The sequence below is a fragment of the Athene cunicularia genome (genome assembly GCF_003259725.1).
Source record: "Athene cunicularia isolate RWA chromosome 2 unlocalized genomic scaffold, athCun1 chr2_part1, whole genome shotgun sequence".
Lineage (NCBI taxonomy): Eukaryota > Metazoa > Chordata > Aves > Strigiformes > Strigidae > Athene > Athene cunicularia.
In genome coordinates this window covers 19,426,666-19,451,548 of record NW_020799095.1, presented here as the reverse complement: position 1 = coordinate 19,451,548, position 24,883 = coordinate 19,426,666, and the positions used below count along the sequence as shown (strand labels likewise).

The 24,883-nt window shown below is 39.5% G+C and overlaps 1 protein-coding gene across 1 annotated transcript in view; it reads left to right on the top strand.

Moving 5' to 3' along the window:
* ABCB5 (ATP binding cassette subfamily B member 5) overlaps nucleotides 1-24,883 on the top strand; it is a 36,099-nt gene that overhangs the window by 3,354 nt on the left and 7,862 nt on the right. Inside the window, exons 6-22 of the mRNA XM_026843003.1 lie at nucleotides 3-194; nucleotides 1,386-1,557; nucleotides 2,589-2,713; nucleotides 4,739-4,913; nucleotides 5,883-5,996; nucleotides 6,868-6,978; nucleotides 9,354-9,479; nucleotides 10,737-10,940; nucleotides 12,178-12,348; nucleotides 14,909-15,070; nucleotides 15,565-15,804; nucleotides 17,816-17,962; nucleotides 18,386-18,490; nucleotides 19,261-19,338; nucleotides 20,432-20,515; nucleotides 22,460-22,663; nucleotides 23,502-23,602. Of these exons, the coding sequence (XP_026698804.1) occupies nucleotides 3-194; nucleotides 1,386-1,557; nucleotides 2,589-2,713; nucleotides 4,739-4,913; nucleotides 5,883-5,996; nucleotides 6,868-6,978; nucleotides 9,354-9,479; nucleotides 10,737-10,940; nucleotides 12,178-12,348; nucleotides 14,909-15,070; nucleotides 15,565-15,804; nucleotides 17,816-17,962; nucleotides 18,386-18,490; nucleotides 19,261-19,338; nucleotides 20,432-20,515; nucleotides 22,460-22,663; nucleotides 23,502-23,602 (2,511 nt within the window). The remainder of the gene's footprint in view (nucleotides 1-2; nucleotides 195-1,385; nucleotides 1,558-2,588; nucleotides 2,714-4,738; nucleotides 4,914-5,882; nucleotides 5,997-6,867; nucleotides 6,979-9,353; nucleotides 9,480-10,736; nucleotides 10,941-12,177; nucleotides 12,349-14,908; nucleotides 15,071-15,564; nucleotides 15,805-17,815; nucleotides 17,963-18,385; nucleotides 18,491-19,260; nucleotides 19,339-20,431; nucleotides 20,516-22,459; nucleotides 22,664-23,501; nucleotides 23,603-24,883) is intronic.

Sequence of the window (24,883 nt, the reverse complement as noted above, 5' to 3'; positions counted from 1 at the left end):
AGGTTTGCTTACTATTATGTGGGAATTGGCTGTGCTGTGTTGATCCTGAGCACCATTCAAGTATGGACATTTCTGATTGCTGCTACAAGGCAGACGTCAAGGATCCGGCAGAAGTTCTTTTTTGCAGTGCTTCATCAAGAGATGGCTTGGTTTGATACTACCCAGATAGGAATGCTGAACACCAGACTGACAGAGTGAGGGTTCTGTTCATTTTTTTATCCCCCTAAGTATGACATTCAAAGAAAACTGACATTTATCATCTATGGATAGCCTATACAGATTTTTTAAAAAACAACAAAACCAAAAAAACCACCAACCATCACCCCTACAAAATATACCCCCAGCACTCCCTCCAAAAAAAAACAAAGCAGATATCCCAAACAAACCCACACCTAAAATGTGAAATATTGCAGCTCTGAGGGAGAAATTAATTATTCTTTTCAGATTCATTTTTGCACTTTCTGTGATATAAGCACTGGAAGGGATTTTGTATGAAATGCCTGACATTGGCTTTTTGATGTCCATGAAGTACATGGCAGACAGTACTAAATAAACAGTTCTGCTGTCTCCAGCTAGTTTACAAACACTTAAAGCTCTGACACTTTATTGAATGGAAATGAGCTTGCATTTCCAGCCGGCCAGATCTCAGGCTGGACTCTATCCAGTCAAAAAAATCTTTGGAGCTTTTCCATAGACTTAAATAGACAGAGGATTGAGGACTGTATACCCCAAGATGTAATGAGACTATATGCATGAACACAGATTTTTTTTTTTGATTTTTTTTTTCTGGATTTTAAGGTAGGTTTGGACAGAGCCGTGTCTTGAAAGGTGTAAGAGAAGCTTAAATGAAACCACTCTCAGCTCTACTATCTGTATGTACTGGGAAGAGAAAATGGGGAAAGAAATTTTTATGAAAAACAGGTTCTTCCAAATAATGGTTGTTCTGATAGAATGGAGATAACCCTTGGTCTGAGTTTGTAGCCAAAATGAACTTAAAAATGCATCAGAGAGCTGAGCAAAAGGAATCATTTGGAGATGGTCACAGGAGGTGAGGAGGCTGTTTGGCTGTTTGCTTGTATTGCTCCATTGGGATGCTGGATAAGGAAACTAGGTCATTTGTGACCTAGTGACATGGCATAGAAACAGCAGAGAATGTTGGAAAACACAGAAAATGAGTCCTAAAAAATAGGTTTCTGCTGTGTTTTGGCCACACAAGAGACTAATGGTACTGTTCAGTAGCTGTGGTTAGAAATTTCACTGTGCCAGTTAGGAAATGGCAAAGCTTCTGACAGTAGGCCACACAGCATGAAATGGAGGGGGAGGGACATAGAATGAAAGGCAATGAAAGCTAACAAATCTTTTTTTATCATTATTATTATTTAAAGTGACATCAACACCATCCATGAAGGCATCGGAGACAAGATCTGTATATTTGTACAGTTTTTTGCCACATTTCTGGCAGGGATTATTATAGGATTCATCTACGGGTGGAAGCTGACACTGGTGATTTTGTCAGTCAGCCCTCTGCTTGCTGCATCAGCAGCAGTTTGGTCAACTGTAAGTGTGTGGGGATTAATAAACAAAGCAAACCAGAAAAACATTATAACTCTTATGCAGAGGAAAAGGGGAGAGAATGGGAGAAACCTAGTGTGGTTTCTAAGTTGGGAGGTTGGCCCCATGCTTACTTTGATTTCTGCTCCTTCTGTAGCTTTTCTCTGAGGTCCCAAGCATGTACTTGTAGGTCATGTTCCTTCTGTCCACATACTCTGTCATCATACCTTGTGACAGGAGGGTAACTTGCATCAGAGCATCTTCATCGCACAGTGATTTCCTCATGCAGAGCTCTGGGGAAGCCCAGACACACACCTGTGACCCTCGCTTTTCCCTCTTAACACAAATGCCTTTCAAACTCCTTCCATCTGCACATACACAATACCACATCCCTTGCAAATAATTTACCAAGTTTCATGCTGTGCACAGAGTAGACCCTAGGACATATATACAGCTGCTGCAAACTGCAGTGATATGAATTAGTGAAATATCTGAAGAGATTTCCCTTTCAGATGAGAAAGCATTTTCCCCTTTGTGATCCATTGTAGCTGCATTAATGGGTACAGCTTGTATTCATGAGTGGTTACTCATATATAATACTAGGTTGTGTTTTTTTTCTACCTGAAGCATTTCAAATAAGCTAGGAAGAACATTAGAAGCTGTAATGTGACTACCTTGCTTACTTTAATGTCTACTGGTGCTCTAGTTTCTGAACACCTCAGACATCCCCCAGGGCAGCTATGGCACACCTCCCTGGCCCTACACACATCATAGAGTAGTTCATAGGCTGTCCTGAGCTTGAGAGGAAAGTGGATCAGTCATGAAGCTCATCTGATGCTCGTGTAGTCTTTCACTGTAAGGAGGACACAATGAGAGAATTAGCTGGATTTTGGGGAAATTCAAGGCACAGAGAGGACTTGACCCTCTCTTTCCTAAAACCTCATCTTGTGCCTTGAGCATTGATCATTCTTATTCACCAACACAGTGTGCATAGACTTTCAGTAGGCTGCAAGAACATCTGGTTTTCAATTTTCCAGCTCCTGGCGTCCCTTACTGCTAAAGAGCTGTCTGCTTACGCCAAAGCAGGAGCTGTGGCAGAAGAAATTTTGACAGCAATAAGGACTGTTGTGGCTTTCAATGGACAGCAGAAGGCATTAGCAAAGTAAGTTTTTTAAATAATACTTACATTTAAAATATGGAAAAGGAGCTTGGTTGTGGGCTGGGTTTGTGGTTTGTGGGGGTATTTTTGGAGGGGCAGGGGAACGAGATTTACCTTAGTGTCATTTTATCCTTCTATAAGTGGACAGCTCATCTGAAAATAAAGCTGTGTAAATAGACCTAGTCAGTGAATACGGGCTACTTGGTGTTATCACTGCAGCATGGGCTCAAATTTCTCCTCTGATTGAGATCTGGAGTTTAATTTAAAGTGAAAGTGGTGGGAAGGTTATCTTTACCTAGTAGTGAAATGCAGCAAAGCATGTGATTAATTGCTTAACTTCTAGAACATGTTCACTGATGTTCTGATCTTTGATTAATGAGCTTATATTTAAGCTTCACTGGGTAACAGCCTTATGTAAAATCACATCACTGGCTTTTATTACTTTAATGATTTGCAAATAACACTTGTAGATGACCTAATTCAGTCTTGGCCCTAGTCACATGTAAAAAGTGAGGTAAATATGGCTGACTACAAATTTCTTCACGTATGCATCAGATAACAAGCATAAACAATAACATTCAGTATACAAATACAGGACATCACCAATACCATGCAGTTGGGAAAGGCAAACCAGAAAGCCTGATCCATATGATCCATTAATCTCTTTTTCAACGCTCATGTTTGCCTTGGTCTTGTGTGAAATTTCTCAGGGAACATTAGCCCTAGCTCAGGGTCCTACAGCCTGTTCCTGCATTTATCTGCTTCCAAGGACTGAGCTCTATCTTCTAGCACTTTGTTCTGCTTACTGAGATTTGTCCTTAAGTTGCAACAGTACTAAGACCCTTTCTGTTTACACAGTAAAAACAAAAAAAAACCCTAAAATGGCCTAGATCTGTTATCCCCATCCTCCTCATCTTCTTGGTCCCTGCAAAAAACAGTGTCTGAAAATCCAATAGTAAGAGCTGCTTCAAACTACGGTTTGTTTTGGGTTTTGGGTTTGGTTGGGTTTTTTTTTTTGAGGTCTAGAGACAAAATAACTGATACCTTTGTAACTCCATGCCAGTAAGGCCTTTCCTTTTCTCCGTGGTTGATCAGTCAGCCTCTTCCACAGCTCTACCTCCATATAATGTAAAAAACTCATGCAACTGCTGGATTTCCTAGGAACAAATACAGCATTAGTAGCATGTGAGCAATTACGTAGACAAAATTAATGCAAAGTATTTTAAGATTCCTTCCCAGCTGACTGAATTTCATGTCTTCCTATTATGGGGATGTTTTGTATAGGAAATATGTAGTCGGAAAAAAGTGCAAGCTGTTGAGCATGTCACTGACAAGTAAAAAGATGCACTATTCCTAGGCTATACTTTTCATAACGAGCTTGAGTAAGTGAAAACTGTTATCTGGAAGCTATAGATGAATAAATATGAACTATCCTTAAAAGAAGTAAGTCTCGCATTGAACTTGTCAGTCTTCATACTGGTCTTCTGTGTCCACTTGTTTTCTATATTGCCATACTGATCAGTAAACTCTCCAGAATGACCAGTAAGAGAACAGCTCTGGCATCAGAGGGAGATATGGCTTCTATTCGTTTACCTGCCTTCACCCATAGTGCCTAGGGTTGTGGGGTTTTGTTTTGCTTTTTTTAAATGTGAAAGACAAAACCTTGCCTTTCATAGGTAATGTTGATAAAATCTTTTCAAGGTGTCCTTTCAGGACCAATAGAAACAAATGGCTTAAGAGTGGTATGGAGTCTTCCATCATGATAATGAAGCCATGATACCAAATTGTTTTCTAAATATGTCTTCCATAGTGGTATGACAATGTTGTCAGCATGTGTCAGAGCAGATTCATTCAAAGGAATTATATCCCTATCAGTCCTCTGTCAGAAAAACCTCCTGTATTCTCTTTGTGAGACTTCAAACACTTTTATAGCGGAAATCCTTTTAATTAAAAGAAGGGCACTGGGAAATATCAATCAGAATGGCATGTGGTACGTGTCAAATTAATGGTTTCCTTATCCACTTTCAGATATGATGCTAACTTAGAAATAGCTAAAAGTGTTGGAGTGAAAAAATCCATTACCACCAACACATCTCTAGGTGTTTCAGAATTTCTTATCTTTGGAACCTATGCACTTGCATTTTGGTATGGAACCAAGCTCACTGCTGAGGAAGAAAGTTATGACATTGGCCGTGTGTTAATTGTAAGTACAGCCATTAAGCTTTGAAAAATGCTCTGTAACATCAAGAAGATAGTTATGTAAGTGGTCTATATAATTATCTCTACTTTCTGCCAAGTGCTTGCTAAATTAGCTGTTAGAGAGTCACTTGGCATAAAAAAAAAACTGAAAGGAAGACATTCATTTTACCTAGCTTTCGATATAACAAGTTTGAACAGGACACCTTGAATTCCCACTCTGATCGACGTAGAGGCAAAAGTATCTGCACTTTTCTCACTTGTCTTGGACCCTATTGTAGGGCAGAATGAACCACCTAGAGCTGGTGGTTAGGGAGCAAAGACAAGTAACCTGGACTGCCAACAAAATCCTAGCTAGATGCTAGGAAAATGAATCCCAATGGTGTGCTGAATGTGTACTGGGAAGCCCTCAATGTCTCATTTAGCTGCAATGTCTTCTGTGCATTTTGTTGTTGTTTACTTGCAAGCGTTTACTGTACGTTACCAGTATGCTAAGTTGGTAATGGTTTGAAGATATTTAGCTATTTTATTGCTGTCAGAAGTTTGGTTACATGCTTAACTTTCACACTTAAGTGACTTCTGATGAGTTCTCAGTATGGTTCCTCACAGCATGTCAAGTTAATCGTGTGTTGGTCCCACAGGTGGAATTTGAGTTAAGAAAATCTGGATTAAATTTTGCAAGCCTCTTAACTTTGAGAACATCTGGAAAGCAACAGAGAAAGATATTTGTTCTATTTGTGCATGATAGAAAACGCAAGAACATTAAAAAGAAAAGTCATTCAGGCCCCAAAGGCATGTGTCAGTAGTTACCATTCACTCCAGGAAAACGGGGAGTCAACAGGAGCAACTGTGAAATGCACCTTTCATTTTCATATTTAATTTTCCTGGAAAAGGTGTTCTAGAAAGACTTGAGCATTTAACAGTCAGGCACTGGTGGCTCTGTAATCACTGTTAACTACACCTCCCTCTCCCACAGGTGTTCTTCTCTGTGTTCGTTGGAACCTTCTCCCTGGGCCAGGCAGCTCCCAACTTGGAGAGTGTGGCTAATGCACGTGGGGCTGCTTATGAAGTATATCGGATTATCAAGAAGGTAAGTAAGCAGAAAAGAATACTTTTAACAGCACTTAAATTCCATCCCACCACCTCATTTTTTTCTTTCCTCCAGAGGTGTAACAAAAACACTCAACAGCCCCTAAATCATAATTTCTACAGATGCCTATCACTGAAACCCATAATATTTCCATTCATATCAAGAAAATTGCCTCTTTATTTGAGACAATTAATGTTGGGAAAATTGGCATGTGTATCTGAGTTTCATGGACGAGATCTCTCTAATGTTAGACTTGCAACCCCAGAGGGATTGTAGTAAGGCACTATGCTAATTTTTTTTAAATTCAATGTACACACATCTGAGCTGTTTTTTTTTGCGGGGTGGGGGAGTTTGTGAGGAGTGCATTAATAGTGCTATTAAAAGCTATAATAATATAAAGCTGCACTGCTGATGTTGCTATGAAAAAGGGTTTCCACACTGTTATTATCTTGATCGTACTGTGTTATGCAGCAGTTGGATATCTGTGTATATAAAATAGTTTAAATAAGTAGGACTACAAAGTTCATGCAGAAACGGCTGCATCGTTCTTCTTGATGTGAGTATAAAATCATTCCATATGGATTACTGAGGGCCATGTTTTGGCTACAAGATAGTACAGTTGTGTTCTGCAGTTATGGATTTTCTGCTGTGGATTTTGTTGCATTTGAAAAATGTACTATATTTGTCAAAGTAGAATTCACAGTTAGATGTTCCCCTGCATTCATCATCCTTGCGAGTAAAACGCAGCAGCTCAGCGATGGCTTACTGCAGGGTAAACCAGCAGCTAAGAAAGTAGAGAGAACAATGTACCCATGTGAAATAACAGTTCTAAAAGTGTACTAACCAGCAATATATAAAAACCTCTTTCCAGAAGCGGCTCATAGATAGCAGTTCTAATGAAGGCTACAAACCAGACAAACTCATAGGAGAAATTGAATTCAGAAACATCCATTTCAGTTACCCATCCAGACCTGATGTTAAAGTAAGTGTTCATTTTGGATTAATCTACTGTATGGAAATTCTGCAGCCTATGTCCATATTATTTGTCTAATCTTCTTGTTGTTCTTGAATGCAAAATGCATTCCTATCGTGGGAGATGGGACATTATTTTCTTCCTCCCTAGTAGTGTACAGACAAAGCTCTAGATCTGCTGCCACTGGCTACCTGCTCACCATTCTCCTCTGCTGGACAAAGCTAAGAACACGTGTTGCTCCTAGTCTGAATTTCTGTGAATAACAGCTCTGATAAGCCAAATAAGATTTTTTTTCAATATCTGTCATTAAAAATTCCAGACATTAGACAGTTAAACCAGGAATTTGCTCTTTCCAGTCCCTTGGTTATTCTGAGTTGCTCTGATATCCCATGTGAAAAATGACCTGTGAGAGAGGCTTTGCAACAGGATGCCATTAAATGGATTGAAACATATAATCCTAAATATACATTTGGAAGTCAAATGTTATTTTGGGCAGATGTTAAAATTGCTTCTCAACAAATTGATGTCCCTATTCTTTCCCAGTTAAACTTTTCATAGTACCCTTATTGTGCAGTTCTATATACATCATGTCATGGTGATTATTTTTGTGGTGACACAGTTGGTTTGACCTCTCTATTATATTCAACAGTTTATAATCTTTTTAAGACCTTGATAAAGGTTAAAGGAAAAGGGATTTTGCTGCTGTTATTTGATGAAGAAAAAGGTAGAAAGAGGCTTCAAATGTCAACAATTAAAAGCTGGACATGCCAACCAAGTGGTGAGAATAGGAAAGTTCTTGGCATCGTGGCTATCTCTTCAAGATGGCTTGTCCCACCTCAGTCATCTGAGGTCTGTTCCATTGTGCATCAAATCTGCTTCCAGGACACTGGGGCTGCTAAAAGGACAGATACAGAGCTAGGATTTCTGCCTGACTGAAGTCAGGGCAATGCATCTTCTTTCACTCTTGGCTCAGAAATCTGTGACAGCAGATGCTTCATCCTTCTTCCTAAAAATGCTATTTAAACTGATGAGCTATGTTATGGGTCTGAATGCCAAATGGAAGAGAAATAAGAAATTTTTTGTTGTTCTTCCCGAATCTACTTGATTCAGCAGCTCTCCCTACTAAGAGTATCAATGTTATTTAATAGAGCTAAAAGGAATCAGCAAAGATGTGTAGAAGTTATCTACAGTCTCTAAAGCAATTGATGCAACACAGTGTAATCTCCACTGTCCAGGCTAGACCAAATCAAAGAGATTGAAGGAGTCCAGTTATTGTCAGATATAATCTTGACAACACCTTGACTGATAGAGGAGAGTTAGAAATAGTCTATTAGGTGGTTGTGACTATTTGCATCTGAAGAAATTATGGTATCTAGAATATAGCTCTTACTTGATAATGTAGGCACCAAGTTACCAGCTTCTTGGAGATACAAACTCTGCTGGATGTAACACAGGGAGAAGAGAGCAATATTGCAACTATTTAAATCTCTCATTGCAAAAACACGTGTAGGCAAAATTATAAATCAGCCTTGTATAAACAAGAAGAGTTTCCATAGCAGCCAAATATTTTGGCAACTGCACAGCATTACTCATATATGACACGGACATCTTCTGAGGTAAAATGTTCCTAAATGTGAAAATGGCAACAAAGATATCATTAAGCTGCAACTACTCCCCAGGTTGCTGAGGCTGTTAACAATAAAGATTGGGATTTATTAACGGCTTTCCAGCAGTTACCTTATCAAAACAGCCATTTATATTCTAAAAATAGAAGAAAGCAGGCTTGTTTCTCAACAATAACAGGTCTAAGGTTTAGCACCTTAGAAGTATTTTTCTTTGAGATTCATAACTGTTGTGCCCTTGTCTAAGCAGTGGAAAATGGAGGCCAGCAGGAGAACATAAGACCCTGAGCCTGCTATCAGGTCACACAAATTGGAGAAAATGAGCTATCAAGTTTAGAGTACTGTGGCTGTGTCTATATTAGTTGATTTGAATGTGCTGGAGAATTTTCCCAGGCACTGGAATGCAATAGTCTATGCAAGGGAACTCTTAAAATGTTTCTTGGCATGAACTTGGCCTGTTCCAGTTATCAATCCTCAAATAATTCCCAGGCTTTGTCTGGTAGCCAGAAGGATCCAGGGACCATTCCCAAAAAGCAGGTTGGTAGCCATACTGTTCTGAAGGCTTAATACACTTCACAGGCATAGATGCAGGCTCTTTCATATCTGTGCCCCAGAATATTCCCAGGTACAAGTGCCATACCTTCAGCCTGCGCCCCTTACTTGATTATTACTACAGTTACCTTGACAGACTGTTCTCTAATCAAATTTGTCAAAGTAGGATATATTGTTTTGTTTTGTTTCGTTTTGTTTTGTTTTTCCCAGATCCTCAAAGGTCTAAACTTGAAAGTTCAAACCGGGAAGACCATTGCTTTAGTTGGTGCCAGTGGCTGTGGAAAAAGCACTACTGTTCAGTTGCTGCAGAGATTCTATGATCCTGTCCAGGGAGAAGTGAGTGCCTGCAAGTGAACTGTAAAAACTGAGAGCTATTCGGATAAGCATAAGTTTGCCATATTGACAGAACCTTATTTTTTATTGAATTTGAGCATAACTCTGCATAGTTCAGCATTTCCACAATTTAAATTTCAAATTAGCTATGTTTTCCTGTTGGCTTGACTTCATTATTCTCTTTCTTGCACTGATGTGCCAGAAGTAGTAAATACCATAAATCCTTGAATAGATGAAAAATCTGAATTTAAAATTATTTTCATCAACAATTGTCTTTTAAGGTTCTGTAAACTTTTCTAAGCAAAAAGTGCTCTGCTGTATGTTGCTTCCTTTTCATTGAACATAAACTAAAACCTGGAGAGAGTTTTCCTATTTTAAATGGTTGTTTTCTTGGCACATTTTTCTCTATCAGCTAACCCACAGCAAAAGTTTCCGTCATTATACATTGTATGTCTGCTCCACTACAGAGTACTAGATCTGGCCAGTAAATGGTAAATGCTTCTCATAAGAAACTTCCAAATGAAAAAAGGAGAAAAACAAACAATATGTTTAAGGAAAATGTTCTTTTTATACTTAATATTTGAAGAATGCTACTTAGTAGTTGTTACTGCTAGTTGGAACTAGGCAAGCATTTCAAATATTAAATGCTGAACTATCACTACATAATGTATCAAGGCAGAAATCTACTGTCAACACAGTTGTTTCTTAGTGTTTCTGTGGCTGTTCATTTCTGCTCCCATGCCTTAGTTTGCTGTTCCTCCCCTGTGCTAATGTCAGTGTTTGTAGGACTACATTGCAATTGATGTAGGTTAAAAATAACTTTCCCCTTCCTTTTTAGTCAACTTGGATTATTCTTTTGATCTTGCGTAAAGCACAGCCACAGAGGCAAATGTGTAGCCACAACTACGAGGGCAGCAAACTGGCACACGGGCATGAGAAAAGGGTAAAAAATATGCAGGGAAGCTGGAAAGCTCTTCAGCCAGCTTCAACAGCATGGTTATTGGAGGGAGAGAACCAACAAAAAACCCCTCCTGTCTTCTCTGTTTATGCTGCTCCTCATCATTTTATGGCTTGTGCAATGAAAGTTACAGTTGTAACTTCTTCCCCAACACAGGTTTCTATTAAAGACAACAATTCTTTCCTTTTTTCTTCTTGTCCTAAGCATGTAGCTCATGCTTAACTCAAGTAATAGTAATTAATAGATTTATTATTAATACAGTGCATTTCCTCAACTTCTTTGACATACGTTTTTCCTTTCAGATTACTTTAGATGGTTGGGATATTCGAACACTTAATGTAAAGTGGCTACGAGAAAATATTGGTATTGTGAGCCAGGAGCCTGTTTTGTTTGCAACAACAATAGCTGAGAACATTCGCTACGGCCGAGAAGATATTTCTGATGCTGAAATTGAGCAAGCAGCCAAGGAAGCCAATGCTTTTGACTTTATATCTAGACTGCCTGATGTGAGTTCATGAACTTCTCTTGAGTGTAAGAATGAGAGGTCCATTTAGGCAGTGTCCTATTTCTGAGAGGGAGAGCATGGGAATTCAGGTTGTACTATAACTTCTCAAAATACTCTTACAGCCTCTAGCAGCTTTCAGTTAAGGGACTTTCTGGACTAGATATTGTGCATTTGTTTGGTTGCCCTAGAAGATTTGTGTCTAAGTCTGGAAAAAATGTCAATGTCTTAACTCAGGAGAAGGGAAGCTTCACAGCTGTATGACCATCCTTACCCATCTCACAACGCACAGGAAGAGCTGGGCTTTTAAAAAGAAGACCTAGAAATACGAAACCCCTTGTTAGGAGCTGTCTGTGCATTCAATGGGAAATGGGGAGTAGAAGTAAATAAGTATGCCCTGAACCAAGGCCATTTGTAGCAGATGGGAGCTTGAGCTCTCTCTCTGCCTGAGATTCACAGCTTTGAGCTCTCTCTTAGCAGTAGGTGCCTTACTCCTTTCAGGGTGGGGGTGGGAAGCGAGTAATTCAAAACACATTCTCAGGAATGGATGATAACATGTCCATCCTTTTGGTCCTGCAGTTAAAAAGATGTGGAAAAAGTGTCCACCTGGGATTTGATTTCAAATTCTTCTACTACCTCAGAGAGCTTGGCCCCTATCTCTCAAGCATGTGCTGTTTCTAGCGTGTCAGTCTATTCCAAGGTTCCCTCTTCTCAGGAAGAGTTATTTGATCATATTTACTCGTAAACAGCTGTATAATAAAAGACTACAGTGGATTTTGAGACCTGCAACTTTGGAGTGAGTGACAGTGTCAGCAGGAACCAAGCCATGGCTCCAAGGTGGGAGTCTAAGGTTCAGAGGAGGCAACATTATATGTCCTGGTGGGTCCCTATGACCCTGTTGGAAAGGTAGGCAGTCCTCAGTAAATACGGAGATGCTTTTTACGGGCTTGTCTTGAGAAAAAAACAGGGTTTGGAGCACTGTCTGATCAAGCAGTAAATATCAAGACTTTGAAGAACCATAAGTTCAAAGTTAGGCATGTAAAGTATGTAATGTGGGTAGGAGTGCTTCGCTAAGAGCTAGATGGATCGATGTAGTCGTTCTGTAGTTTGCTCTGCCCATGCTCAAGTCAGACAGAAAAAGCTACATCTTGTCTAGAAGCTGAGTGCTTGTGATCACAAAGAGAAGGGAGGATTTAATTTGAGATGTCCCACAGCTTTTATTTTGTTTTCTCCTTTCTCAGAAATTTAACACCATGGTAGGGGAAAGAGGGGCTCAGCTGAGTGGAGGACAGAAGCAGCGAATTGCTATTGCCCGTGCCCTGGCAAGAAATCCCAAGATTCTTCTTCTGGATGAAGCTACGTCCGCGCTAGATACTCAGAGTGAATCCATAGTGCAAGCAGCTCTCGATAAGGTAGGAGCCATGTTACTGAAGCTACCAGTTGCCATGAAAAGGTGCAACACCACTTTAAAAAAAAATAACATACGATTTTGAGTGCAGATTTCCACTGGAGTCAAGAACACTGGAAAATGAAATTGGAATGGATGTTTTAGTTTCACTGTTTTAACAGGGAGTTAAAATGATCAAAATTTTACTGAGACAACATGTCTATTCGGTGTTTTTTAGTATTATTACTAATTACCAAGACACAGTCATGTGTAACTGTCACTTAGGGCTCCTGCACACTCTTCCTCAAATGACAATTGTTCATTTGCTGGTAAAATATGGATGGCATCTTATCAAAGCAAGGTATGAGGACTGAACAGCCTTTTTCAGGTAGATTAATAGAAATGTATAGTATAATATTCCTCCTATTCATTCTTCATTGAACAGTTGCTTCATAATTTTCAGAAAGTTCTTGGGATTTAGCCATTTTCTTTCTTTACAGAGACTGACTGCAAATCACAGAACAAAAGCTGAATCAGTTACAAATACTGAGTCTCTGCCCTCTTCGTGTTTATCAGCCCCACGACTCCAGGGTGGGTGCTACTGTGAAGCAGAGCTGTCAGAGCCTGTACCCATGCCTGTCCCACCAGTTTACAGTCCCTTCCTTGCAGCCTTCCTTTGTCAGCAGTTTCCACCAAGATGTAATGGAGCCTAAAGGCTTTGATTAAAAAAGAATTTCATGGTTGGACTGGAATGTTTTTTCATTCATCTAATATTTATTTTAATGTATTTTTAAAAGCTAAGTGAAAAATCCTGCCTTTCATTTCAGTAGTTATGCAGAGAGAGATATGAGTTAGAAGTGTCCCTCAAGGGAAATACAGAATTTGCCACCTTCATTGCCAGTCATTTTAAATTTGAGGTAAAATGTAGATGTTGGTTATATTCGCATGACTATACTGATATTATTAGTATTGAGATAACATGTGGATGCAAAAATAATATTAATCTAATTTGTATATAAATGATATTATTGCTGTAAAGTTAAGGACCAAAATATTGTTTCTTCAGCATTAATTTAGCTTTCTTCTGCCTGTTCTCTAATTCCATGATCAAATACTAACCTTTTCCAGAAGCTTATTGCTTCATTTAATACCTAACGTAGAGGGAGATCACTCAGTTAAGGGAACTGTTCAATATACTCTTCCTCATCCTTCAGCATGTTCCCGGAGTACACCAAAATGAGCCCTGAATCATAACTTTCTCATCTTTCACAGCTTTTTGATGTCCATCAATGTAGTCCCCAAATGGGATTTACAAATTTCTTCTCAACATCCCTGAGTGGAAAAAGCGGTGCTAATATTGTTCGTTATTTTTACAGCTGAGAAGCAGAGATATTAACCTCACAGATGCACACCATTTCTGAGCAGTCACATGTATGTGTCTGTAGTCTGCTGTTTTGCAGATAACTTTGCATCTTTTAAAACATTTTGCTTGCTCTGATCATAGCTCCAGTTGCAGTGGTGAAGGCTCCGCACCGCTGTGTGTTGGGGCACAGCCATGAAATCTGCACTGAGGCAGACCTCCTGTGACGGGCTTTGAGTGACTTGCAGCAGATCTGTGACTTAGTGACAGATGTAGGGGAAGAATCCGAATCTCAATGGAAGCATTCATCTACTGAAACTGTCCTCATTTTCTCCATGCCCCTATTCCTGTGCCAATATGATATACAGCTTCTGTAGCAAGTACCTTCCAACAGGCTTCTTGACTGCAGAACATATCTGGTATGTGAGGTCCCCTTAGATTTTTCCTCCTGCCCCCAAGTCACCATCTGCTCCAGGCATCCGCGAGGAGGGAAGCCACTCTCCAGCAGCCGCAAGCTGGCATGTGCTCCTTTGCTGCATGAGAACTGTGCACAGTACTGGTCTGCATGTGGGACCTGGAGAGGGATGGGACATGTAACCTGCAGACTGAGGCTTTGATGGCTCTCCCTGCCAAGTCCCAGCAGGCCCCTAATTTGAGATGTAGCTGATTTTAAAAAACTGGGAGAGAGCTTTAGGGAGTGGCTAACACTGCAGATGTGCTCCACTCATCTATGTTTTCCTGTTTAAGTTTTGTCAGAAGTCATGCTAATGTTATACTTCCTAAAATATGCATGGACAGTATATAAAGAAAATATCCTTTTTTTATATGCTAGCTATCCTAGCTTTATTTTGAGAAAGATCTAACTATTCTCACTACATTTCCCTCCCATGTGTGCATACACATGGAAAGCTTTATGGGCAACTTTATCTCAAACAGTTCAAGTTCAATAAAAAGTCAAATAACCTTAATTGTAGCCTTTAATACCCGCATTGCCTGTCTAATAATATTAATGTGGTTTTCTCTGCCTGAATTAGGCAAGTGAAAGTATCCTTAGACTGTTAAACAAGAGACACAAAACCAAGAAAAAAAATCTGCTTTTAGAAGAAAGAATTCTTTTTACAGTTTGGATTTATTTGATGTTATAAATGCTTAAAATAACTGTTTTATTTCTGTGATATTTTCTTGCGTGTTTTAATGTAAATTGCTTTTGTTGTTTTTCCATAAGGCTCGGACTGGACGTACCACCATTGTGATTGCTCACAGACTGTCTACCATCAGAACTGCTGACACTATTGCTGGATTTGAAAAAGGCATTGTGGTTGAACAAGGGACACACAGTGAACTCATGTTGCAGAAGGGAGTCTACTATTCTCTTGTAATGCAGCAGGTAAGGGCAAATTTATTTATTTTCTTTCTCCATGTGTTGTTTCTCCAAAGTTGTGAAATGCTGCTATGTGAAGCCCTTTTCTCTATAGTTTCTGCATGTTGTCCAGTTGGCAGCTGCTCAGTCACTCCAGTCTGGGCATAGACACAGACTTGGAGTTCTTGGGGCTTTTACCCATGAAAGTGTTTCAAATTTACACAATCTAATGTGTCAAAAACATAAGTAAGATGAAGGCACAGACTACATAATTACAGCATAACCACAGAACTGTTAGATTCCAGGTGGATTCAATAGACTGCTTAAAGAAAAATGAGAAAAGAGGAAAAAAAAACAATCAGGACCAAATAGCCTACTGCTCTGCCATTACAGACTGAAATCTATGTGGCCTATGGGCAACAGTGATCACCTGACTGAAACAGCATTATTCATGAGAAATTTTTACTCTTCCTTCTCCCTGCTCAAAACACCTTTGATTGTGTATCCTGAATTCTCACTAGGGTTATAGCAATAATGTTCAAGATGATGGGACATCAGAAGGAAGTGAAGATACAGGAGCTGAGGAATATGAGGAAAATGACAAGAATGATTTTGTGGAGAAACTGACTCTTCAAAATCATTTTGAAGAATCGGTGATCTCTGGGAAAGGCAGCATTCGAAGAAGATCCAGTAGATATAAGAGCAAAAGGTGCTCTTCTAAGAAAAAGTTCTCTGGAAAAAAGAAAAAAAAAGAGCTGGAGGTTGGTATTAAAACTTTAGTTCAGAATTTTAGTGATAACATGTAAGCATAAACACAAAGCACATGATTTTAATTACTTTTAGATAGCTGGCTGCCATGCAACCTTCACGCTGGTGCTATTACAGTCAGTACTCACCAGGCTGAGTATTTATCCTAGGGATATGGGGACAATCATGTACATATTACCAAAAACTTTATTTTAACACTATTGACTTAGTGTGGAGCTGGAAAAAACTCATGCTGTTGATTTGTCATACTTCATAAAATTAAGTGCATTATTTCAGTGTTACTCATGTTTTGATTCTATCTAATTAAAATGAGTTGTGAGATTTGATTTGCAGGATTCTTTATTTCCTGGTATTCACTGTTGCAAATACTGGTGGATAATGTGATCCCTGGGTGTGCGTACTGAATTTTAAGGCACTTTGGGATATCATGCTGCATTTATGTCAAAGGAAAAAGACCATATCAGAACCCTAGCAATTTTGAAGTCTATTTTAAATGAAAGAACCATTTTTCTCTCTCTATCTCTCTTTTTGAGTCTTAGTATATGCTTTAAAACATCCAGTTTGAAGGTTTTTATTCAGATAAAACACTTTAGCTGACAAATGTCTCATAGAAATAAAAGGCATATAGGAAGCTCAGGTTTTAGAAACAGAACTTTGTTTTGTCAAAGTTTAGTAAAACTTGCTCATGGCAATGAACAGGAGCAGATTTCTGGTGGACTCTGGATCAGACTTCAGGTAGGCAGCTCAATAAAAACTTGATTTTGTTTTTTATTTTGTCCTGCTTAAGCTACAGAATTTTTTAATCATGAAATATATTGGAAGAGTTGTTTGACATTTTGGGAGTATGGGTTTTGTTTTGGTTTGGGATTTTTTTATCTGACTTCAGGACCCTTGAATTGAAGAAATAAAATATAAATTCTGAAGTAAAACCATGATCCTTTTAAATCTACAGAGGTTAGTATCTCATCTTTAATACAGCATCTGATTATTAAAAATAGTTATGGAAGCCTTAGTGTGATTTGTATCTATCGATATTCCTTCCCACTAAAATATAGCTTCCAGCTAATACATATTTCAAATAGTATGAAGGAGCTGGATCCATTCCTATTATGACCAAAAAAAGTTATGCAACTTCAAAAGATAATTTTTGTCTGTGTATTAATACTGCTTAAGACCTCAGAGGAAGTAGTGGGTGTTCATGCCTAAGACTTCAGTATTCATCACATTCACAAAAAAATGAAGACATCATGCATCCAAGCAGTTGTAATTATTTCAGAAATCTCAGCCCACTTTTATGGTTGAGGCTTAGCCACGCTCATTCAACATCTGAAATATGGGATAAAATAACCAGGAAGCAAGAGCAACTTCTTCATAATCCTGCCTAACATTTTGTCTCATTTCCAATGTTTTCATTTTTTGCTTTTCCAGAACTCCTCCTGTGGGGGCATAAGCACTTGAATAAATTAGTAAAGCAGAACAGGACATTTTTGTACTTTTAAAGGAGATGCAAGCCGACTGTTACATATGCCTCTTTCATGCTTTTGGTAATGATGCATAAGCTATAGTTTGCAAAAGAGAAAGATGACCTCTCTACCCAATTGTATTACTGCCAGCCCACTAGCATTTAGCTGAACCGGAGGGATCTCCTCTGTGCTCTGAACAGTGACACTTTTAGTTCTTTATAAAGATACAAGTGTTAGTTGCCATTCATGGTGACCAATCCTATCTGACTTTCAATGAACTGTTCTGGCCCTTCTCCCTCATGACTTAGCCTTTTGTTAAGTTTTTTGCCTCCAAACTTTTACAGTGCAGTTGAAGTTCTAGGATATGAAACGGCAAAGCTGCAGATAGCCATCATGTTTGCTCAGTCCAAGTGCACAGACAGGGCTTTCAGTAGTTTTCAAAGTCAGTTTGCTATTCAAAGCCTAATGAACACCCACTGCCTGGGGAATTTCATGTTCTGTAACTTTCCAAGGAAAACCTGCAGCTTTCCCTTTACTGTAGAAAGAAAATCTCCCTGATGTGCCTTACTCAAGAATCCTGGCTCTGAACAAACCTGAGTGGCTGTATATACTGCTGGGAGTGATTGCTGCTGCCGTCTCAGGTGGGGTCCATCCTGCATTCGCTGTTTTATTTGGAAAAATCATTGGGGTAAGTTTGGGGTTTTTTTGCAAATTGGATGTTGCAGTCCTGAGCCTCCCCCAAGCTCAGCCAGTTTTCCCTATGTAAGGCTCTGGGTGGGATTCACTTGTATAAATGGATCCAATGAAAAATGGATAAATGTTGGTTAAGTGACCTTCTAGAGGCAGAGCCCAGCAAAACTGCATCTGACTAGCAGAGGAAAGGAGTAAAAATAGTTGGATCTGGGGGAACAAATCAGTGAGATGTAGGTTAAATAGAAATCTGGGCTGTCTTTTGGCCTTCAACAGAAAGTGGACTCCAGACTGATTTCAGGTTCCAGAATACTTGCTAAGACAAATTGAAGCAGACAAGCTTCTTGAGATTAAGGCTGCTTTATGTAACTGGCATCGTCTCATCGTCTATGTACTCATTTTTGTGTTTTTTCTTGCATAGGCTTTTCAAGAAACAGATACAGAAAAGAGGAATAAAAACACTTTGGTGCTTTCTTTAATGTTTCTTTTACTTGGAGTGATTACCTTAACAACATACATAATCCGAGTAAGTGCCACTACACTGAAACGTTAGAAGAAGCGGGCTTCAGGTATAACTCATATCAATGCAGTCTGAGAAGCAAAACATCAATCAGAGCTTACAAAAACAGGCAGAAGTGCCAGGGTTCTTCCTGAGATATATATGTTTTATGGATGTGCTTACTTAAACACATACATCCATATTTGCTGTTGGTTTAAATAAAACACTGAAGGCAGTGTGGATTCAGCATGATTGAAATCAAAGTTGAGGGTCTGACCTTAAAAGTCAAAGTTCTTAAGCCTGATGTTTCTCACCGACAGTCTATAGACTTTTGCCAAAGTAATTATAAAATGGACTCTTTTCATAGCAGACTGTTTTTCATACTATCAAGCAAACTCCATCACTTGCTGTCCTCTTATGACTGCTCCACAGCTTTCGGGAAACAGTTACTGCACATTGATGTCCATATCATAAAATCCACTGGTATGACTTCTGTGAGTGAATATCCCTGGTAGCAGTCAGAGTACAGAGGCTAATGACAAGATAGGCTCATTTATCTTCTAATGAGTCTGGGGCATACAAATAAGGTGTTACAAAGCTCCTGCCGCCTTTGCCATGATGCTCCCGTCCTGTGGGAAAACACTTTCAGGTTCCAGGAATGTTAATGGCACTTTTCCCAATACTTACATATGCACAAGGGGTTGTAGGACTTTTTGGTGTCATTGCTTTTGTTGTGCAGCTTTATAAACAGAGTTAAAGCATCAGATGAGAAAATGTGACTCTCTTTTCTCCCCCAGGGATTCATGTTTGGGAAGTCTGGGGAGATACTAACAATGAGACTGCGCTCTTTGTCCTTCAGAGCATTACTTCAGCAGGTATGAATTATGCAGCTAGGGTATCACGAGAGCCAGATGTCTTTTGCAGACTGTTACAAGGTACACATTGGGTTTTAATTGTGTGGTCTGGAGAAAAAAACAAAAACATGTCTCTTCTACCACTAGTTTAGGAAAAAGTACAACTTTTCTGGAAATCTTCTAATCCGTGTGCAATTTGGCTCAGTGTTGCTACCGCAAATAATCTAAGTTTGAAGGAGTGTCACTGCAAATGTGCATATTTCTGGCATGCTAATATGTGTATGCAAGGATGACCAGAAAGTTTAATCTCCCCTTGCTTGGGTGCTCATGATGCAAGTATGTCATACCTAATCTGTTTGGTTATTTAGATTTAAATCTACATGCTGCAATCCACAGCAAATAGACAATCTGATCATTTTTTTACTGCAAACAATTCATATTGCCCTATTACATCAAGAATTACCCATGTGAAGAATAAAGTTACTTGTATTAAATCCTTCCTGTTGATTTGTGCAATTTCATGTTACTTGCACAGAAGTTTGAGAATGCATAACTTGGCACTCCATACACACACTGGGGACACAAACCTGTGTGTTCATGGAAACTTCTCAAAGAGAGAGGGAAAATCAGTGACTAAAAAAACCCTGCCATAGCCTTTGGAGGTAAAAGGGCCTCGTTTCCCTTCTGTATGTACAAATATAGATGAGGAATTGTTCTTCTCTAGTTAATGGAATAGATAACATGTAAGAAGACAAGGTCCAAGGAAGGCCTGAGGAAATGGGTTTTATAATAAAAGTTTCTAAATAGGCATGTTCGGAAGAACATCACAACTTATAGTACTTTGATTCTGAACAATTAGATGTTTACAACAGAATAATATTTTTTCCTTTTAGTTTACTTGGAAGGTGCTGACTACAGAGGAAGAATATTTCAGTTAGCCATCATGACTTCCATTTCTCTGTGTGCTACCTGAGCTGACAATGTCTGCTCATTTAATTAGTAATCCTGATAAACATTGGAAATGTTTGTTCATGTTATTAGTAATCCTGATAAATCTGAAATATGGTAAGAACATGTAATTTTTTGAAACAAAAATCAGTGTCTCTTCTTGCAGGAGGTTGGATGGTACGACGATCAGAAAAATGCTGTTGGTGTTCTGCTGACTCGGCTTGCTACAGATGCTTCCCAAGTTAAAGGGGTATGCTGATTCTTTTGTGTGTGTTTTTAAAATATTTTTTTCCTTACAAATATTAATTGCAGTTGACAAGGGACACTGAGAATATTATTTCAGAACAAAAGGTCGTAGATCTACCCCACGGACTGTCAGATGTGTTTATGTAGCATGCTGTTGACACCTTGGAAATGGCTTCCCAGCTGATAATTTATAAGAACTATCAGAAAATCCAGCAGATGTTCACGTACCTTTCATTTTCCTCACTGTAAGTCTTTAAGCTAAATCTATAATAACTTTAGACCACTTCACCATGCAAAGTGAAATCTGTATATGTGCTGGGGACCAGAATCAGTGGATCCCAGGTTTTTACACCCTATGTGGGTGGCACCCGAGTGGCATAAATAGGTTGCATCTGCAGATAATACAAACCCTTACTGACCTTAATAATGAGAATTTTTCTTCCCATCCCCACCAAATGTGCTTCACACAGAAGCAGACCAGAAAATAAGAAATGGCCCACCATTTATAAAGAACACCAGGGAGGGTGATGGCCAAGGGAGGGAGTGACTCAAGGCACTGGTATGGGAGAAGGGGACACCAGACACTGGCAGAAGAATATGGCAAATTCTGTACAATTCCTCCTACTGCTTACCTCATCAGCAGCCCCTGATAATCTGCCAAATGTCTTTCTGTTTCTTCCCTTCTCATTGGAAAAAGAAAAAAAAATCATTGCAGGACTTGTGAGGGAAAAGTTTACTGGTTTGTTTTAAGATGTCTTTGTTTCCTTCAACTATGTACATCAAGAACCCTTTAATCCCTATATTTTTCAGAGTTTTGTTTCTCTCTCCTATCCTCCTTCCTTATGGGCTTGTAGTAAGAAAATAGTCTTTGACAAAACTTAGTAATTTTCATCTTTTAAAGTTCCAGTTTATTTCAGTGGCATTGAACTATATCATCCTGTCAGGGCAATAGAAAGGAGGGGTCCACAGGGTCCTCTAAGTACAAAAGCCAGCTAAGGGCATGAATTGGTCTCCAAAGCTATTGTGTTCTCTGGAGCATTGCAGAGTTGTCAGTAAGTATGTACTGTGCCTCATGCTGCGTTGCCTGAAGTTTCCAAATCCATCTTTATGTGCAGCCTCTAGAACATATGGCAACAATTCACCTTGGCATTGGTTTAATTATTACTATTTTAAATTTTATTGAACAAGAAAAGTCTTCTCAGGGCAGGAAAGTCTTTGGCAAAAGAGAGAAGAATTTTTGCTTCCCGCCCAAGGATTTTTGTTTTTTCCATCAAGCCAAATTTTGGAAGATGAACTATTTCCACAGAGCTGTTTTCAGACCTTTTTTCTGCAGATCAGAGCCCACCCGGATTCTGGATGATAATCCTCTCTCATTTTAACAGTTCTTCATGAAAAGGTTACATAGACTGTGAGGAGACAGGAGTTCTTCGGTATGAGTTCATCTTTCCCACTCGTTATCCCACTGAGATAAAGAAAAATTTCTGCAGAGTGGCCAAATCCAGACTTTTTTTATGAGTACCCAACCCTAGGTGCAGCAGTGTGAGAAACTGAGGATGAGTACTTTCCACGATCATTAGTGGGACAGGTCAATGGATGGTTGTTGCTAGAATGAAGCCCCTCTTGCCTAATGCTGGGCACCTAACCACCAACCTGCCTTACTGTGACAGTGGCCACAGTCTTCTGTGCCTCAGGTAGTACAGGAATTCCCAGATACCTATTTCATTAAACAGCTACCATGATCACTGTTTAGACTACTTTAAACTCACTTGAAGGCCTGAATGCTGGCTGGCAGGTATGAGGAACGTCTAGGAACAGCTACATAAGTAGGTGCATAACGTCCACACTCACGACCACACATGGTTTTGTTTTCCAGCTGAATCGCTGGCCTTAACTATATAGTAATTTAAATCTAATTACTGATATTTGGGGGTTTCTGGGGTTTTCTTAGGCAACTGGAAGCCGACTGGGACTGATGACTATGACTGTCTTTACCCTTCTGACTGCCATCGTTATTGCTTTTGTGTACGGCTGGCAGTTAACTTTGCTTATCCTGGCCTGCATTCCTTTCGTTATTGCTACAAATGCTGCGAGAGTTAGCTCTGTGTCTGGTCATGCCGCAAAAGATCAAAAAGCCCTGGAAGAGGCTGGAAGAGTAAGTCCTCCAATTTTAACTACAGGGTTATGGTGTGAGATCACTTTTAAGGACATTATTGTAGCTATATTACAGCTGACTCAATTATCCAAGATAAATGAAGGGGGAGAGGAAAGGACAGGACAGGATGGGGGATACAGGGAATGTTTATATATTCCTAAGTAAATCAAAACATAGATAACACAAAACATCTGTAAATTAGGCTATAAAAATGCATTTGAAAGCCTCCATAGCAGATTTCTGGGCAGGGACAGCTGTAGCAGCAGCAGCCCCAGCACTGGTGCGCCTTGTGCCTGGGGCAAGCACCGTGGCTCTGCACTGCTCTGTCCTGTGGCCAGAAGCATTGCAGGACTGAGCCACCAAGCCCTGACATTGATACTTTTTTATTCCATCATAAAATGCAAACCATGAACATGCTCAACGGTTTCAGGGTACTGTCTTCATTCACCAGATAGCGCTCTTCCAGGAGACAGAAGCAGTCCATGCAACAGTGCAAATGGTGTCCAGGTGACAACAGTTGGTCCTGTTTTATTAAATAGGGTTAAATTCATCAGGATCACAATCCATGGGTTAGGTCGGGGTCTGCTGATGCTTCATGCATGCTAGCCCAAGATTCTGAACTCAAATGTGCTGTTGGCTTCAGCCCCTGCTTGTCTTGTGACCATGGGGTGTATATTCTCATTGCTCTGAGCTCTCCTTCACCTGGTAACAGACCTCAATCTCCTCTCTTGCTTGCTGATCTAAAGTAATAAATGCTAGAGAAGAGATCAAGTGTTTAGGAGATACGTTGTACATATCAGTTGTAAGGGATTACCTCTTGCTTTATCTCCTAATTTAGATTTCAACAGAATCCGTTGAAAACATAAGAACTGTAGCTTCACTGACAAGGGAAGAAGCATTTTATGAAAGATATGTTACTAATTTGAGTGGTCCATATAGGTAGGATTTTTTGCTTTAATAATTCTTTCTTTGTACTTTTTAGTCTTTCAGATGTATTGTAAATACATTTCTTGCAAGCTAATACCCAAAAGATCGGGAAGGATATCAAAAGCCATTTACATAGTTTTAAAATTTGTTCACTTGCTATATTTTAATATACAGAGTTAAATGCAGAGGGGAAAAAAACATTTGCAGGATTTGCCTTTTCATTATGTAAACACTTTATAAACTGCATTCTCTGAGTATGTTACAGAATATCGGGTTTGTCTGTGTATGCCTAGAATCTAGGACATACGTTCACTCCATTTCAGAGTACTGCATTGATACTAGTTAACTCCCATACCACATCCCTTATAACATAAGCCAGTCTTATTCCTCTCATATGACTGAAACCTTGAAATGAACTTCATGTTTCCCTTGTTTGACCCACTATGCCCCACTGACTTGTCTCCACTGAAACGTAATTTGAACCATCAGGGATGACAGATTTTTCTAGCTCCACTTTATTTAAACAAAATTGTTGTTTCTTTCCTCCTTCAAGGTAACTAATGTAAAAGAAGGAATTGAAAACGATGCATTGTATAGTCTGTCCTCAGCCAAAACAGTGTTAAAATTCAGTGTCTGGTAATACCCCAGATATGGGCAGGATGCTCTCCTGGACTGTCAAAGGTTTCTGATTTACAGCTTAGACTAGAAAGGAGATTTCCATTTCCTCAGAGAGCATCCTAAACCATGAAGGCAGAGAGTCCTGCAGACTATGATTCAGTGTGCAATCAATTAGCTACACAAAATGAAACTTCTCTAGAAGGACAGATTGAGAAATAGAGGCTTAGTCTGAATCCCTGAGGGGATACCCAGCAATACATCCCTGCTCTGAATCAGGATGAGAGGTGTCTGCTCGGATGGGAAGACCTGGCGGAAGCCCGCAGGCAGCTCTCTTAGGCTGGGCTGGAGCCTGCTTGTTTTCTTAATAAAATGGGTCATCTGTGGTAGTTATTAATTTTTTTTTTTTAACTGCTTTAGTGACCTGCCTTGCTATAGAAAAGCAGAGATTCAAGATAGCATAACTGAGGAAGAAGGATCTCATTGCTTTCTGTCCTAGGGGCAGTTCCATGTCATGATGTGGGGGGCTTTTAGGGTCTGGCGGGGTTGTCTGCGAGTGTGCGTGTGTTCTGGTCTGATTGGTGTGCTTTCAAAGGGTGAGCTGTATGGCTTGAAAACTTTAACCCAGAAATCTGGCTATGCCTCAGCCAGTGTCTGCTGTTTCTGTTTTACGAGATA